Genomic DNA, 15,608 nt, shown 5'->3' with positions numbered 1-15,608 from the left:
CAGGGCAGCCTTGGCTTCCTTGAATTAGTCAGTCCAGTGGTGCTGTGGTCTTCTTTTCTTACTGTTTTTACCAAGCACTGTGTTGTCTCATAGTATGTTCCAAGTATGAAGGCCTCAGTTTTGTATTTTTGTCTTTTAATGAGAGATACTAGCATATCAGGGCAAGCTAGAAATACCAGGGAGAAAAAGTTCTAGCTTCTTTGCTAGTTTTCTTGCAGGGAGGTGGTTTTTAGTAAATAAAAATCTGAAATTAAAATATGGCTTCCCTTCAGCAGTCTGTGCTCTGCTGCCTCTGAATTCTGCCATCTCATTCCCATCTTATTTTGTGGCTTGAATAAAACAGCCCAAAGAGTTATTATCTATTTCTTCCCAGTGTCCCTGCCTAAAGGATTTTGATGCTGGTTTTTCCAGTCTTTCAAGGCCAGTACTCCAGCCAGTGTCTCTGGGAAGGCAGTGTTTTCATACTAGGTCAGATAAGTTGTTACAGCAAGAGAGGTACTGATGTAATGTCTAGAATTACTCCTGTCCATAGGGCTGTATAGTTCAGTAGGAGACCCTAAAACATGTGTGGGGAACTGGTGGCCATCCAGATATTGTTGGTGAGCAGTTCCTATCATCCCTGGTTAGCAAAGCCAGTGGTGTGTGATGATGGGAGTTGCAATGCAACAGCACCTGGATGGATTTTTATTGGTGCAGGAGCAAAGCTTTGTCATCTAAATAAAGGGTTTGCAGAAGCATCCTTCAGCCAAAGTCTAAAATTTGATAGACTGCTTGCTCCTCATGGCAACAAAGTAGGCTGTCCCACATTGTATGAAAACACAGCAGTGTAGTGGTAATGAGGATGAATTAGATGTGATACTGGTGTTTTGACATAAGCCAGAGGGGAAAAATCAATAGATGGGAATAATGTAACATGCTGAGGGCTGAAGCAAATGTATTCAACATATCACAGACACACAGACACAAAAGTATTTTTGTGTCATTGCTATTTATTACGTTTATGTCTGGCTTTCCTTCCAATGAGATCAACGTGGCATACATGGTTCCTCCCACACCCTCATACAACAGTTCTCTGAGGTAGGATGAGAATTCATTTCTGTCTCGAGGTCATTTGGTGAGCTTTGTGGGTAAATGAGCATTTGAATATGGGTCTTCTCAGTCCTAGTGAAGTAATCTAACCATTATCCTTTGCTTTTCAAGTAGTCATGTGTCAGGCAAGAGTTGATGATTTATATCTGCAGTGAAATGGATGTGAGTGCAGATGCATCTGTTGCTACATGTGAATTTCATGTTTGGTTGCTTTTTGTATAAGAAATAGGTAACCATTTGAAGCCGAATTCATCTCTCTCCCAACCCAGATACAACCAATTCCACCCACAGTATCGGGCGGGCAGTGAGGAGAGGGGGATAGAATGATGGAAGACCATCTCAGTAAGGAATGGATCCTAAGAGTCCCTTGCCTTTGCCGTAGGGGTGGAAGGATAGGTAGGTGAGTGCCTTCTCCTTTCTCCTCCTGCCTCTGGAGCTTTGTGGGGGGAAGAAGCAACCATAACGTTGAGGTACCAGATAGAGTTCCGTCCTAGCAGCCTGCAGACATGAGTTGCCCACTCATTCCTGGGCATCCCATCGGCTGATACCTCCAAGATCCCCAACTTTGGATCTTCAGGATATTCACCTCCTTTTGCACATGTGTGCATGGATGAATGTAGTAGACACAGATGCACACAACTACATCATTCCCTCTTCTTTGTTCTTTCTGGTTTTTCTTTTAAATGTCCAAGGATCTTCACTTCCTTCTGTTGACTCCATACACTGAAGTTCTTCTTCTTCTTCTTTGTCTTTCATCCCTGCTTTCTGCCTTTCCCCTACCTGTCTCTCACCTCTGAGATGGAGGGGGAAACGGGACAGAGAGATCTGCCTGCCTCCTTCCCCTTGCCTGCTGCAGGCTCCACTGCTGCAGAGCAGGCTGCAATGGCTCAGCAAGAACAAGGAGGGAGGGAAGAAGGGAGGGCAATCTGGCTCTGGGAAGCTCTGGAGATGGATGAGAGAGAGAAAAAGAGAGAAATGTGTTGGGTGGGCAGCTGCAGAAGCTCCACCTCCCCATGGGCAGCACCAGCCCAGCCCTGTTGTTCTGTCACTGAGCAAACGGCTGCGGTGGCAGGAGTGCCCCCTCCCTGGCAGGCCCCTTTCATTGCCTGGGGCTGTGCCATCCCCTTGCTAGATGGCTGGCACAGTGGGTGACAGAGCCCAGGGCGGCCGGGTGGCACCATGAGGGGTGGGGGCCAGCAAGGCTGTGCCTGCCACCACTTGTTCCGCAAAGTCCTGGCCAAGTGCAGCTGCTGCCCTTCCAGGGCACGAGGTGAGTGGCATCCCCAGGATGGGCACTGTTTCTGACTCCTCTTCCCTCACTTCCTTTGCATGGCTATTCTGCCCCTGTTTCTGTCCTTGGTCTGCATGGCATGCTCATCCCATCCCTTGGCTAGTATTATTGCTTAGAGTGGGCATCACCATCACTCAGCATGGTATGGGCGTTGTCTTTCCAGCTGGGCAGCACAACCTGCCCTGGTGTACTTGCCCTGGGCATCATTCCTGCTGCTTATACTAACTAGCCATTACTTAGTGTGCAGTGGAATCCTCCCAGGCACCAAGCTGGCATCAAACAGCATTGCTTTCCATGCCTGGTACCTTCCGCTTTTCACATTTGACCATGTTTCTGTGCATGGGCATGACTTTACAGTCAGGGTGTTGGCACTTGAAATTAGATTTGTTCTCATCTCTCTCTCCTCCCCCACCCCGGTTTTTACACTAACCTCGGACTTTTTGCTTACAAAAGAGTTTCTTCTTGGCAAAGAAAGTGATTGTATAGGATAGGGGCATGCCAAGCTGCACTTAAGAGATGCCATTCCTTTGTGGCCACAGTACATGGGGCACTAACAAGAGGACTAAGTGAGGAGTGGGTGGAGAGGGTGGTAGGAAAAGTTTCTAGCCAGGAGTATAGGCATACTTGAAGAATGGATGTAGGAGGAAGGTGTTTGGGAGTCCAGTGGGTCAGATTTTGTATGTGAGAATGTATTTTGAGAATGTAAGAATGTGCATAAATGTGGAACAGTGTGTCCCTGCTTGTGTTTGTTACTGTTTTAGTGAGATGTGGGTGAATCTGTGCCCCTACCGCTCACACTTCAAGTTTAGACTGCAGATGTGGAATTGTCTCTGCATCTCTTGGAAATCTGTGTGCTCATCTCTGTATGCGTAGATCTATTTCTGCATTTAGGCAATGTCTAGGCGTGTGGGAGTGCACAGTTTATGGGCAGATGTGTATACAGGAAGTGTGTGTATGTGTGTGAGAAAGAGAGAGTGTGTGTCTTTAGAAGGCTGTATGTGTATGACTGCATTTCTCCTGTATGCTTATAAGTGCTTATTTTTCAGGCAGTGAATGCCACTAACCATGTGTTGCTGGTGTAACAAGCTCTGTGCACAGGCTTGAAAGTATATGTATAGTGAGATGTGTATGCGTATGGATGTATAGAATGCCAAATAGCACTGGGCAGAGATGCTTCAGGACCTGTCTGTTTCCTGCCCTTCTTTCTTTCTAAGTCTATTTGCCACTCTTGCCCCCTTACAGTTGATTTTGGGGACTGAGGTGATGTGGAGCCAGGCATTCTACTGTGGAGTTCTGAAAAGCTAAGGGTAGCCTTGGGGTGGTAGGTAGAGGTCAGACACCACTGCTCCTTATGCCTGGAACATCTTCCCAGAATAACTGCACCATGCTGCTTATATGTCTCGGAAAAATCTTTAAAATGTATTTTAAGATTAAACTTGGAAAAACACATTTTTCTGTGGTGAAGTCTCTGGGTTAAAACACTTGGTGCCTAAACTCATCACCCTGAAAAGAAGCCTAGGCAGTGTGCGACTGTTCTGGCCCTCTCCTTTTTTGAAATGTAGATTGTAGGCTCCTCAAGGCAAGGACCTATGGGGTTGTTTTAGCATCACTCAAGAAAACATTAGGTACAGACACTTTGGCAATAACATATCCATGCAGGTAGCAGGCTGAATCAGATCTTCTGGCTTCAAGATACCCTTTTCCCTGTTGACCCTCCATGGCTGAGGAACACATGAAAGCCCACCATGGACCCCCCAGTTGGTTGCAGAGGATTTTGGGAGAATGTGTTTAGGATGCACCATCTGATCATGCAGGGTGCTGTCCAGGTCTGTAAGATTTCACTGTGTCCAGAGGCTGACTAAACTGGCTGTGGGATTCTGGGAGTTGTAGATTAAAAGAAAAAGTATATTTTTCAAACTCTGACTCCTTTTTCATGAAAGCTTCCCATCAACATGGAGCTACATGGAACTGTTGGATGTAAACAGTTCCATGTAACTCCATGTTGATGGGAAGCTTGGTAATAATGGGAAAGTTGTCTTTCAGGAAAGTTTCTCCTCCCCTTTTAACTGTTATTGAAAAATTCCATGCTCAGTTCCCAAGAACTCCAGTGAGGTTCTTTGGAACACATTTTGAAGATCCATGGACTAGGAAGGTTTGAGTTTGTCTCTCCCTCTGGGTGTTTATCCAGAAAGAAATATTTAAAAAGCCAACATACAAAGGAATCTTGCAACACCTTTGAGGCTAACTGGGAGAAATAAGAATGTAGCATAAACTTTTAGACGATCCAGTCTACAAAAGCTTATGCTACAAATATCTTTCTCCCAGTTAGTCTCAAAGGTGCTACAAGGGCAAAGGGATATTATAGCCCTTTTGAGACTAACTGAGAGAAAGAAGTTTTGTAGCATAACCTTTTGTAGACTGAATCTGATGAAGCAGACTCCATCTGTGAAAGCTTATGCTACAAATGTCTTTCTCTCAGTTACTTTCAAAGGTACTACAATATTCCTCTTGTGTTTTATATACCTGTCTAATTCTGTCTTAGATAATGTTAGTTGTATTCGTTCTGTACTGGAGCAGCCCTGTCCTCTTACCATTCACTGGAGCAGAGAAGATAACTGCACTTTCTCACTTTTTCATGTGGAGCTAGTCATGGGGAGAGAAGACAAGACACTTGTGGAGTTGCCAACATGCAGTCAAAGTGGACACCACTACCATTTAAGGTTTTTGGGAAATGTTCAGAGTAGGGTCTGGATGTCCCTTTTCTTGAGTGCTGGATCTGCGGTTATATTAACAGTATTGGTCAACAGGTCAATGGGTTGGGGTTGAGGGGTCACTGAGGATTACCTTGTGAGCTGACCTCAACCCATTGTTGCACTGAGACATCAAGAACTGACCAGTAAATGGACCTATTTCTAGGAAGGTGTATACAGTTCAGAAGTTGCCAGGAATGTATCTGCACTAGAAAACTATAGCAGATTGATCTCACATCAGCTGTCATGGCTCCCTCTCATGGCATCATGGGATTTAGTGAGCCACTTAGAATTCAATACAAGAGAGCTCTTCTCCAATCCACACTACAATTCTGGGAATGCCATACTTCTCCCCATATTACAAATCTGAGGATTCCATAAAATGAAGCTATGAATGTTAAAAACGGGATTAAACTGTTGTAATTACATAATGCTGACAGAAAACAGTTCTCTTAAAGAAAGCAACAGTTACAAACTTTTGAAACTTATTTAAAGAGCCTGATTCCACTCAAGAACTATCTGGAGCTGTAGTCAGCGTGTGTTTGGTGTATTTGTAGAGATCCTATGATATCTTTTAACAGAATGCCATAGCTCACAACTGATCAAAATGTAGACCTCCAGATGTTGCTAGACTGAAGCTCCCATCTGCCCTGGCTAGCACAGCCTGTAATGAAAGGCAGTGTGAATTTCTCTGAAGGCATGTTTCTCATCTTTGGCCTAGCCCTCCCAGAACAGTAGTTCCATAGTTAAAGAGGTTAGAGACTGGTTTAAATTGAAAGTGTAGACACAGTTTTAAAAATGGAATACTTCCAGATATGTTCAGGCTGTTTGGCACATTGATACAGTGCTGCTAACAGTTGCAGATTACACAGTCCTTCCTGTGCTATAATGGGGTATGTATATTTCTATTCAGGCTCACACCTCCTATAGTTTCTCATGCTGCTTGCAAAGTCCTAATATTAGGTGGAGGGAAGTGACTGCCTGAAAAAGCAGATTCTGGATAGCATGAAAGGTTTACAGTTGTTAGCTACCTTTGCTTCTCTATATTGGGAAAGGTGGGATATAAGAAAATAAAATAATAAAATAAAAATAATAATTTGAATCAACCTCAACTCATGGCAACCCTGTGAATGAGATGTTTCCAAGCCCCTCTAACCTCTGCCTCTCTGCTCATGTCCTATAAGCTCAGGCCCATCGTCTCTAGGGTTGCCATACCTCCGGACCTCGAAACCGGGAAAAATGTAGGACAAAAATTTCAAATGTAGGACACACAAACATGTGTCCTACATTTGAAATTTTTGTCCTACATTTTCCCTCGCCGCTTGGGCTCCGCCCCCGCCGCGATCACAGCGAGGCCCAGGGCCCAGGCAGGGAGGCAAAGCCTCCCTGAGTGAAGGATTCCCTCAGGGCCTGGGCCCCCGGCCTCGCCGCAATCGCGGCGGGGAGCGGAGGCCCAAGCGGCGCGGGAAAGCCTCCGCCTTAAGGAGGCTTTCAGTCGCCGCCTGGGCCCCCGGCCTCGCCGCGATCGCGGCGGGGAGCGGAGGCCCAAGCGGCGCGGGAAAGCCTCCGCCTTAAGGAGGCTTTCAGTCGCCGCCTGGGCCCCCGGCCTCGCCGCGATCGCGGCGGGGAGCGGAGGCCCAAGCGGCGCGGGAAAGCCTCCGCCTTAAGGAGGCTTTCAGTCGCCGCCTGGGCCCCCGGCCTCGCCGCGATCGCGGCGGGGAGCGGAGGCCCAAGCGGCGCGGGAAAGCCTCCGCCTTAAGGAGGCTTTCAGTCGCCGCCTGGGCCTCCGGCCTCGCCGCGATTGCGACGGGGAGCAGAGGCCCAAGCGGCGACTGAAAGCCTCCCTCAGCTTGCCACATCCTGCCCGGGGGCGGGGGCAAACCGGGGCGGGACCGTGCGGACCCGCCCCAAACCGGGAAAGTCCCGCCCCCAGGCGGGATATGGCAAGCCTAATCGTCTCCCATATTGAGTCTATCCATCTGACATGTGATCTTCCTCTCTTTCTACTGCCCTCTACCTTCCCCAGCATCATTGTCTTTTCTAATGAGTCATGCCTTCTTATGATGTGGCCGAAGTAAGACAGTCTCAGTTTAATCATCTTTGGTGTCCAAGGAGAGTTCAGGCTTGATTTGTTTTGGGACCCAATTGTTTGTCTTTTTGGCCATTCAGTCTCCTCAGCACTCTTCTACATTTCAAGTGAATTCATTTCCCCCCCTATCTGCTTACTTCACTGTCCAGTTCTTACATCTGTACATGGTAATGGGGAATCCAATGGGTTGGACAATTTAACTTTAGTGTTCAGCTGTATATCTTTACACTTTAGGACTTTGTCTAGTGACCCAAAGCAGCTTTATTTTGGCCTGTCTGTACGGGCTCATTCTTTTTCTCTGTATTCTGTTTTTACAGTAGCCTCTTGTGCTAAGTACAGATTCCTCATCAAATGTTCTGGCACTTCCATATCTTTAAGAGCATGTCATAGCTTTTCATGATCTATGCCAGGGGTAGGCAACCTTTTTGAGCCAGAGGCCGGGTTGCTGTCCCTCAGACAACTGGTGGGCTGAAGCCGGGGGGGAGCTTCCACCCTCCGGGGGCGGGGCTGCATGCCGTGGATGGAGCTCCCACCATCCGGGGGCGGAGCCGCATGCCAGGGCGGAGCTTCCACCCTCTGGGGGCGGGACTTTCTCTGCTCCCTTTCCCAACCTCCAGCTGTCTGAGAGACAGCTAGAAGTGGGGGGGGGGGGATTGGGAGAGGGGGTGACAGGCACACGCCTGCTCCTCCTGCCCTTCCTTGGCCCCCAGCTGCCTCTCAGAGACAGCTGGGGACAAGTAAGGGCCTGTGAGGGGCAGGAGCAACAGGCGCGCGGCCCCTGCTCCTTTCCTCAGGGCTTTGCCAGGCCTGAGGTGTCCTCCGAAGGACACCTCAGGTCTGCCGAAGCCCCGTGGGGAGGAGGAGGCATGTGCCCGCCCTCTCCTCCTCGGCCCCTTCCTTCGACCGAACGGGATCCAATGGGCCCGTTCAGCCAAAGGGGAGGGAGGCCGAAGGGAAGGGTTTGGGCACCAGTCCCAGGCCATTCCCTTCGGCTCTTCCCTTCGGCCGAAACCACTATCATTGTTAAAGCAGACCTTTTAGCATTAAAAGCACCGAAAATACACAGAAATGCACTTTGGAAAGTCACACTGTCTCACCTTCAGAAAGAGTCTTCTTCTTCTTCTTCCTCCTCCTCCTGCTCCTTCCTTCCTCTGTCCCCCTCCTCCTTCTTCCTCCTCCTTCCTTCTTTCTTTCCTTCCTTCCTCCCTCCTCCTTTTCTTCCTCCTCCTCTTCCCCCGCAGGAAGGGCAGCCTCGGCTAGGGCAGGAAGGAGGAGGAGAACCTCCGCCCCTTCCTGCCCTGCCCATGGCTGCCTGGAGCCGCGGGAAGGGGAGGGAAGGGCAGGAGGACCCCCGCCCCTTTCTTCCCTCCCCACGGCTGTCGTGCAGCCATGGGAAGGGAGGGAAAGGGCAGGAGGACCCCCACCCCTTCCTTCCCTCCCCGTGGCTGTCGTGCAGCCATGGGAAGGGAGGGAAAGGGCAGGAGGACCCCCACCCCTTCCTTCCCTCCCCGTGGCTGTCGTGCAGCCATGGGAAGGGAGGGAAAGGGCAGGAGGCCCGATGCGGCTGCCGGAGCCCTCCTAGAGGCCCGATGCGGCCGCCAGAGCCCTCCAACAGGGCTCCGGCGAGCGCACCAGGCCTCCTGGAGGCCCGATGTGGCCGCCGGAACCCTCTTGGAGGGCTCCAGGGGCCGCACCAGGCCTAGAGGCCCACCGCCATTTTGTTTTTCAAAATAGTGGTGAAGTCTCGTGTGACCTTTCCTGTCGTGTCCCGCGACGGGAAAGGTCACGCGAGACTTCGGCCGCCATTTTGAAAAACAAAATGGTGCCCGGAGTGGCGAGGAAGTGGGGCGGCAATCAGCGGCAGGACTGCGCAGGGGCCGGCCGAAAGGCCTCTGCGGGCTGCATCCAGCCCGTGGGCCGGAGGTTACCGACCCCTGATCTATGTAGTCAAAGGCCTTGCTACAGTCTACAAAGCACATACGGATTTTTTTCCTGGAATTCTTTGGCTTGCTCCATTATCAATTGTATGTTAGTGATATGGTTCCTGGTGCCTCTTCCTTTTCTAAACCCTGCATGGACATCAGGCAATTCTCTCTCCATATATCATGAAAGGGAGAAAATTATTATTTAGTTGCTTTGCTTTAACAGCAGTGTAGAAGAGGGAATTTCAGCAACAGTTACTTATTACCTGGTTGCATGCTGAAATGCCCACATCTGCACAGCTATTAAAGGTACAGGGACCCTCGTCAGTTTTCAGTCTGGCAATTTTAGCTGCTGTTGTTTTTTACTGCCAAAATAGTGTGGCTGGTCGTGGCTTCTGTGACTTGAAATTGGGAAAAGGTGAACAGCACCATTTGTTCTTCCTCCTCAGGTACCAAAATATCTTGGACCAACACGTTTATGAAGTTGCAAGTCTTGCACTAATAGCTCCCAAGAACAACTTGTTCAGTCCTCAATTTCTGCTGCATGTTGGCTGGGCTTCGGTTCCCTTTGGGGTATTGATTTGTTTTAGTGGTTTGATATTCTCTTGGGACCTATATACATCTGTAATAGTAGTCATGGCCCCTTGTGAACTTGGAACAAAGGATGTGGGAGGATAAAACAATTGGTTTTTGTTCCAATTACTGGGATAGCTGTTCGGACTTGTGTGGTGAAGCAGGAATTGGGAAGAACAGAAGCTTGTATTAATCCCCTCTCCCTATGCAGAGGGACCAAGCATGGTAGTTAATGCCCTTTCCCACAATCAGCTGGAAATCTGGAAGTCTTTGTGGCTTCCATGTTCACAACTGTCTCCATCATAGTAAATGACCAAGCAAGAGGTAAACTAGGTTTCAATAGAGAAGAGAGCTCCCTCCCATGTTACAATGTTTTGTAACATAGGGAGGGGGCTTTAGGTAGCAAGGACTTAATCTGAGCCAAGTTTCAAGAAAAGAGTATTTTTAATCATGTCCAGAGTGCCTTGCCTGATGACAGAGGCCTCATCTACACTGTAGAAATAATGCAACCTGACACCGCTTTAACTGCCACGGCTCAGTGCTATGGAATGCAGGGATTTGTAGTTTGGTGAGATATGTAGCCTTCTCTGTCAGGGAGCTCTGGGGCCACAACAAACTACAAATATCAGGATTCCATAGCACAGAGTCTGGAAATTAAAGTGGCGTGAAACTACATTATTTCTGCAGTTCAGATGCAGCTTTGGTTAATTACAACAGAGTTGAGTGTGTTGGTGGGATTTGGGCCAAGATCTTCAGAGTGAAGAATGCAGCTTGCACACAAGCTGGTGAGATCTGGCATCTCTTAGTTTAAAAATCCAGGCTTAGGGTAGAAGGGTCAGGCTCAGTAGAGGGGAAAGACCAGCTTTTTTTGCCTGCTCTGCTCCGCAGGATGTTCCTTGAGAATCTGACCCTAGAATAAATGCTGGCCAAAGCCCAGGCTTCCATGAGTCACCATCCACGCTGCAGCTGGCTGCTCTGGTTACCAACAACTCCTCCAGTTCAGATAGGGCTGGAGCTGCTCCCAGATTTGGGGGTGGGGGAGCATTGCTCTTTTCTGCCCCTGCCTCCATGCTCCCTTGCCCCCGGCCTCAACAAACAAGGCCTGGAAACATTTCCTTTGATGAATGTTATAAAATGGGTGGAAAAATTTGTGAGGCCTAATGTAAGGAGGCTTCAGGGCTCGACTGAAGCTGGGTTTCCTCAGGGACTAGGGTCCAAAACACACAGCAGAAATAATTCATAGTTTTTTGTGGGTTTTTCGGGGTATGTGGCTATGTTCTAGAAGAGTTTATTCTTGACGTTTCACCAGCATCTGTGGCTGGCATCTTCAGAAAATGTTGGCATAGAAGAGAGCTGGAGATACACTCTCTTTCTGTGTGTGTGTGTGTGTGTGTGTGTGTGTGTGTGTGTGTGACCCTAGGTAGGCAGGAATGATTTCCATGTTACTCTGTTATCAGGCAGTGTTGAAATGGAATACAGTCGGCCCTTCTTATACACGGATTTTTTATACACGGATTCAAGCATACACGGTTTGAAAATGTCCCAAAAAAGTATACATTTACCTTGATTTTTCATTTTTTATTAGGGACACCATTTTGCTATGTCATTATATTTAATGGGACTTGAGCATACACGGATTTTGTTATACACGGGGGATCTTGGAACCAAACCCCAGCGTATAACAAGGGTCCACTGTATTACTGCAGTGTGTTCTGGACCCTGGAAGCTAGAAGGACATTCAGTCCTTCCAAGCATCTAACTACCTTGATGATGGGTGGTAGCACCACAAAGTGGTTACAAGATTGCGATACAGATCAGGTGAAACACATTACCCAAGCATAAGTGTGTGATATTGCTTTTAAGCATGTGGATGTTCAAGTCATCTATCTGGGGTGATTCGTATTTGCATTCTCTCTCTCTCTCTTGCACTTGTTTCTCAGGTGTTTGTATAACCCACACCAGCTGCTTCTCATGGCCACCTTCATGCTGTTGCCCATTTTAGACTGTCCTTGCTCTGTCTCTTTGTCTGTGCTCCAGTGGGTGCCCTCCTGCATATTGATAGCTGAAAGAACCAGGCCCCAGATGCCTGTACAAATACTGTCCCAGACAGGAGTGGACTTGGATGCTATTAGCATATCGAAGCAGCTCACATTACCCACACATCCCATCCCTTTCAGAATTATTGCCGTAAACTATAATAAATGATTTTCCTCACCATTGGCTATGCTGTCTAGGGCTGCTGGAAATTGCAGTCCAACAACATCTGGGAAGCGAAGCACAGTTCCCTCCCTTGCCTTGTATCATAATATGATTGACAGTCCAGCATAAACTGCAGAGTGAGGATTAATGCTCAAGTGGACAGGAGTAGGAAAAAAGGAAGATTGCATTACAGAGTAGTGACTCAGGAAAGGAAGCCACAGATCTGAGTTGCAGATCTAAGCCTTTCTGTTAACAATAGGATTTTTTGCAGATCTCTCATTGATAGGGTCACCAGAATTTGAAGCCAAATTGGTTGCACATAACAACGGCACAACCTTTCTGCTCGCAGCAGCCACTTCTCCCCGTTTCCCCTCAGTTTGGGCCATCTCGCTGATCGTGAGAAATGATTTGCCTGGTTGATTCCTTCTGAGTAGATGATTCGCCACAGTGAGCATGGAAATGTTATAAGTTGTGGAAAGTTTCAGGTAGAAGCAGAGCAGTTGTGCAGCATTGACCCTGAGAAACAACACAGGTAACCTTTCAATGGTGCTATGTTTTTTATTGATGGAAGGATGTGCAGGCTTTTGAGTTACACTGAGCTCCTTGTCACATAAACTGGAAAAGTCATTTGCGTTGATGGGAGGTTACTTTTTTTTCATTTCTTCCCCTAATTGCATTCTGAAGAATTGTGTGGAAACAGTGCAAAGGTGAGTAGGGTTTTTACAGAGCTGTGTTCATGTTGGCTGGCAGAGGAATCCAAAAAAGTTAGTTTTCCAATCTCTGGGCTTTAAACTTGCAAATAATATGAGAATGTGATACATATCTGCCCACCACTATTTCTAGCCCTTTGTGATGCATAAGAACTGCCCTGCCAGCTGTGGCCAAGATTCATCTGAAGTCCAGCATTTAACAGCCCCCACGTAGGGCTGGGAACATAGATTGGTTGTAAAGCTGTGGATTTCCTTTGCTTCCTTAAGTGCACTTTGAAAAGCAATGTGAAATGCAATACTAATGTTTATCTCTGGACATTATAGGAAAAAAAGCAACCACAAAGTTCTTTACTGAAGAAAATTCTTGTAGCCATTTCAAGTAGAGAGTGCCTGTTGAAGCAGTTCCTACTTCATATATCTTATCTTGGAGAGATAATGCCCACACAAGAGAGGGAGGAAAGCAGTGAGGAAACTCAAGACTACGTGATCAAGTGTGTCAGTTTTTGGGGGTGAGGGGAGATCACTTCTTGACCTTAAGAATGTTATAGGGACTGAGACCTAGGGACCATCTTTTGCACATGGGGTGCAGTATGAAAGCAAAGCTAGCATGCTGTTTTGCTCTTGCAGCCATAAACAAGCATAGTTTAGGTTTGCCAACTTTTTTTTCTGGTTTGAAACTCACTCCTGTGCCATTAACACCAATCCAGTGCATAGAAATTGAGCAGGTAAGGCTTCTTCAGTTTAAAAAAACAAAACAAAATGGCTTAGACAAGGGATTGAAAACCTACATAACTCATGTGTATCTTGACTGTCATTGAATTCAGCTCCTGCCAGTTTCCTACAGATCACACTTTCCTCATTGCTGTAGTCTGTGTCAGGAAGGGGGTGGCAATGGAGAGAAGATTCTCCAGTTCCTTATAGTCAGAAAAGGGGATTGCTAGGAAGTGTGTGCATGGGCGTTAGGGACAGAAAGAATATGCTCAACTATTTTCTGGTTGAAAAAAATGAGTTTCCCAACAGTCAAAAAGTCCCATTAGGAATAATAATAAGCAGCAAGACTTCCATGCAGATTGTTCTTGGTGTTCGAGCCTTCTGAAATGTTCTGGGGGAACTTTTTTGTGGAGGAATTCACGTGGGTGGTCTGGTTGCAAAAACCAGTCCTCATCCAAAATAATAACAGAGGGGATGGTAAGTCTGAGGATCAGGACTATGGTGCAGGGTGAGGAAGGCATCTCCTCTCATTCCATTGGCACCAATGAAGGTAAGAAGTCCTTAGGAATTAGGAAATCCCTGATTCAAATCTCAGCTCTAGTTTGAAAAAAGAAATTAGTGGCCTTCAGTAATCCAACCTCTGCATCTGCAAATATGTGTCATTCTTGTTGCTGATTTCATGTATGAAACATCTACAAGTTCTAATCATTGTTCATATCTATAAGAGAATGTCTGTAGCAGTCATAACTATTGGGTTATCATGTTAGCTGCCTCAAAATCTGGCAAAGCATTTTTAGTTGCCATTCATGTTTCAGTTCCAACTTCAAATCTGAAAAAAAAAATCAAAGTTGCTAATGGGGGTTGGCGTGATAGCTAGCTAAAATACGGAAAAATGGGGGCCACACATAACTTACTGGGAAATTCAAAGATATAGCCATATTAGTCTATAGAATTAGAATGTGGAGAGATCTTGTAGCACCTTTGAGACTAACTGAAAAAAAGAAGTTGGCAGCACTTGCTGCCAACTTCTTTATTTCAGATAGTCTGAAAGGTGCTACAAGATCTCTCCACTTACTGGGAAATTGCTCCAGTCAGAAGTGGATACCCCAAAATCTCATGGACCATTTTTGGTGGTTCTCCAAACAGAGGTGCCCAATTTCAAGCTTACATACTAAACTGGAGGCTTCCTAGAGGGGGGAAATGAGGGAAGCCTGCCATAACTCATCAGAAAATACTTGTAAAAGGCATTTAAAAACAGGACAGGGCTCTCAAAGACAATGTTGCTGAGATTTCTGAGTCAGCTGGAAAAATACTGCTGGAAAATGGACTAGTTTTTAGGTTCTACTGCTGATATTGATGTGGCTAAAAAGGATGGAAAATGGCAGATGACTTTCTGGGGGTAGAGTTGGTTAAGATTTCTGGTATTAAAATGAGAAGACTGGAAAACAGAACACACAGAGCCAGAATAGCAAACCCTTTTTGCTATATTGGGTACAGATCAAGGCAGTGCTAAACTTCAGCTAGTATGTCATAAGGATTTCCCAACCACCTCCCACTTCTAATATATTTTTTAAAAATGTGAAGTAGGAAGGGAACATGAAAGAAAACCATTTGGAGTAGCAGTGACTTTTCTGGACAGTTGATAGGGCCAGGTTGGCCTCCCAGTTGTTGTTCTTCCCGAGGGGCTGGGAGTGTAACTTCCAATTGACCCTTTGTCTTCTGGCTGATGGATGGAGTCATGATGTGCTCCTTGTCAGCTCTCAGCCCCAGAGCTAGAAAATTACATGTTAGTTGCATTGAAAACCTGGATCACTCTATAGGCAAGGGAGAGGAGGAGAGGAGATAAAGATGCTCCTACCACGTGACTATCTTAAGTAATGTTAGTCAGGTGGCAACCCTGTTGTCTTTTGCTGTGGGACTACCTGTAGCTAGCCCTGTTTGTTTTTCAAGGTGTCCAGAGATGACTCTACATCTGTAAGATCAGCTCACAAGAGGGTTTAGTATGTCTATATGGACTACCCCGTAAGCTGCACAGTGGCGATGATGGTTCATGTTTACCTGGTCTTAACCTTTCTCTGAATTGATTCCAGTAAAGCATCTGCTGACTGGAGCAGCTGCAGAGCATGATAAAATAGTGTGTGAGGGTGTATGTGTGGGTGCGAGAGAGAGAGAGAGAGAGAGAGAGAGAGAGAGAGAGAGATGAATAGAAAAAAAGCAAAGTCCATCTACAAAAGAGATATGACTTAGAATAAGAGGAGGGCCTGGAAAGGCATG

The 15,608-nt window shown here is 46.9% G+C and overlaps 1 protein-coding gene across 5 annotated transcripts in view; it reads left to right on the top strand.

The window, feature by feature from the left end:
* The window catches only part of LOC149322722 (rho guanine nucleotide exchange factor 25-like), an 87,106-nt gene that overhangs the window by 13,901 nt on the left and 57,597 nt on the right, over positions 1 to 15,608 (top strand). For 2 of the 5 annotated variants that reach the window (XM_089482090.1, XM_089482086.1), the window contains exon 1: positions 2,165 to 2,359. The exons of the other annotated variants lie outside the window; for them this stretch is intronic. In XM_089482090.1, coding sequence (XP_089338216.1) covers positions 2,269 to 2,359 — 91 coding nt within the window. In that variant the 5' untranslated portion in view covers positions 2,165 to 2,268. Of the gene's footprint in view, positions 1 to 2,164; positions 2,360 to 15,608 lie in introns of those variants that run through there. 5 annotated transcript variants of the gene reach the window in all.

This window comes from Sceloporus occidentalis, unplaced genomic scaffold (genome assembly GCF_023333645.1).
Source record: "Sceloporus occidentalis isolate IW3139 unplaced genomic scaffold, rSceOcc1.0.p SCAF_1, whole genome shotgun sequence".
Lineage (NCBI taxonomy): Eukaryota > Metazoa > Chordata > Lepidosauria > Squamata > Phrynosomatidae > Sceloporus > Sceloporus occidentalis.
Note: the sequence above shows the minus strand (reverse complement) of the source record. Positions and strands in the feature narration are given on the sequence as shown.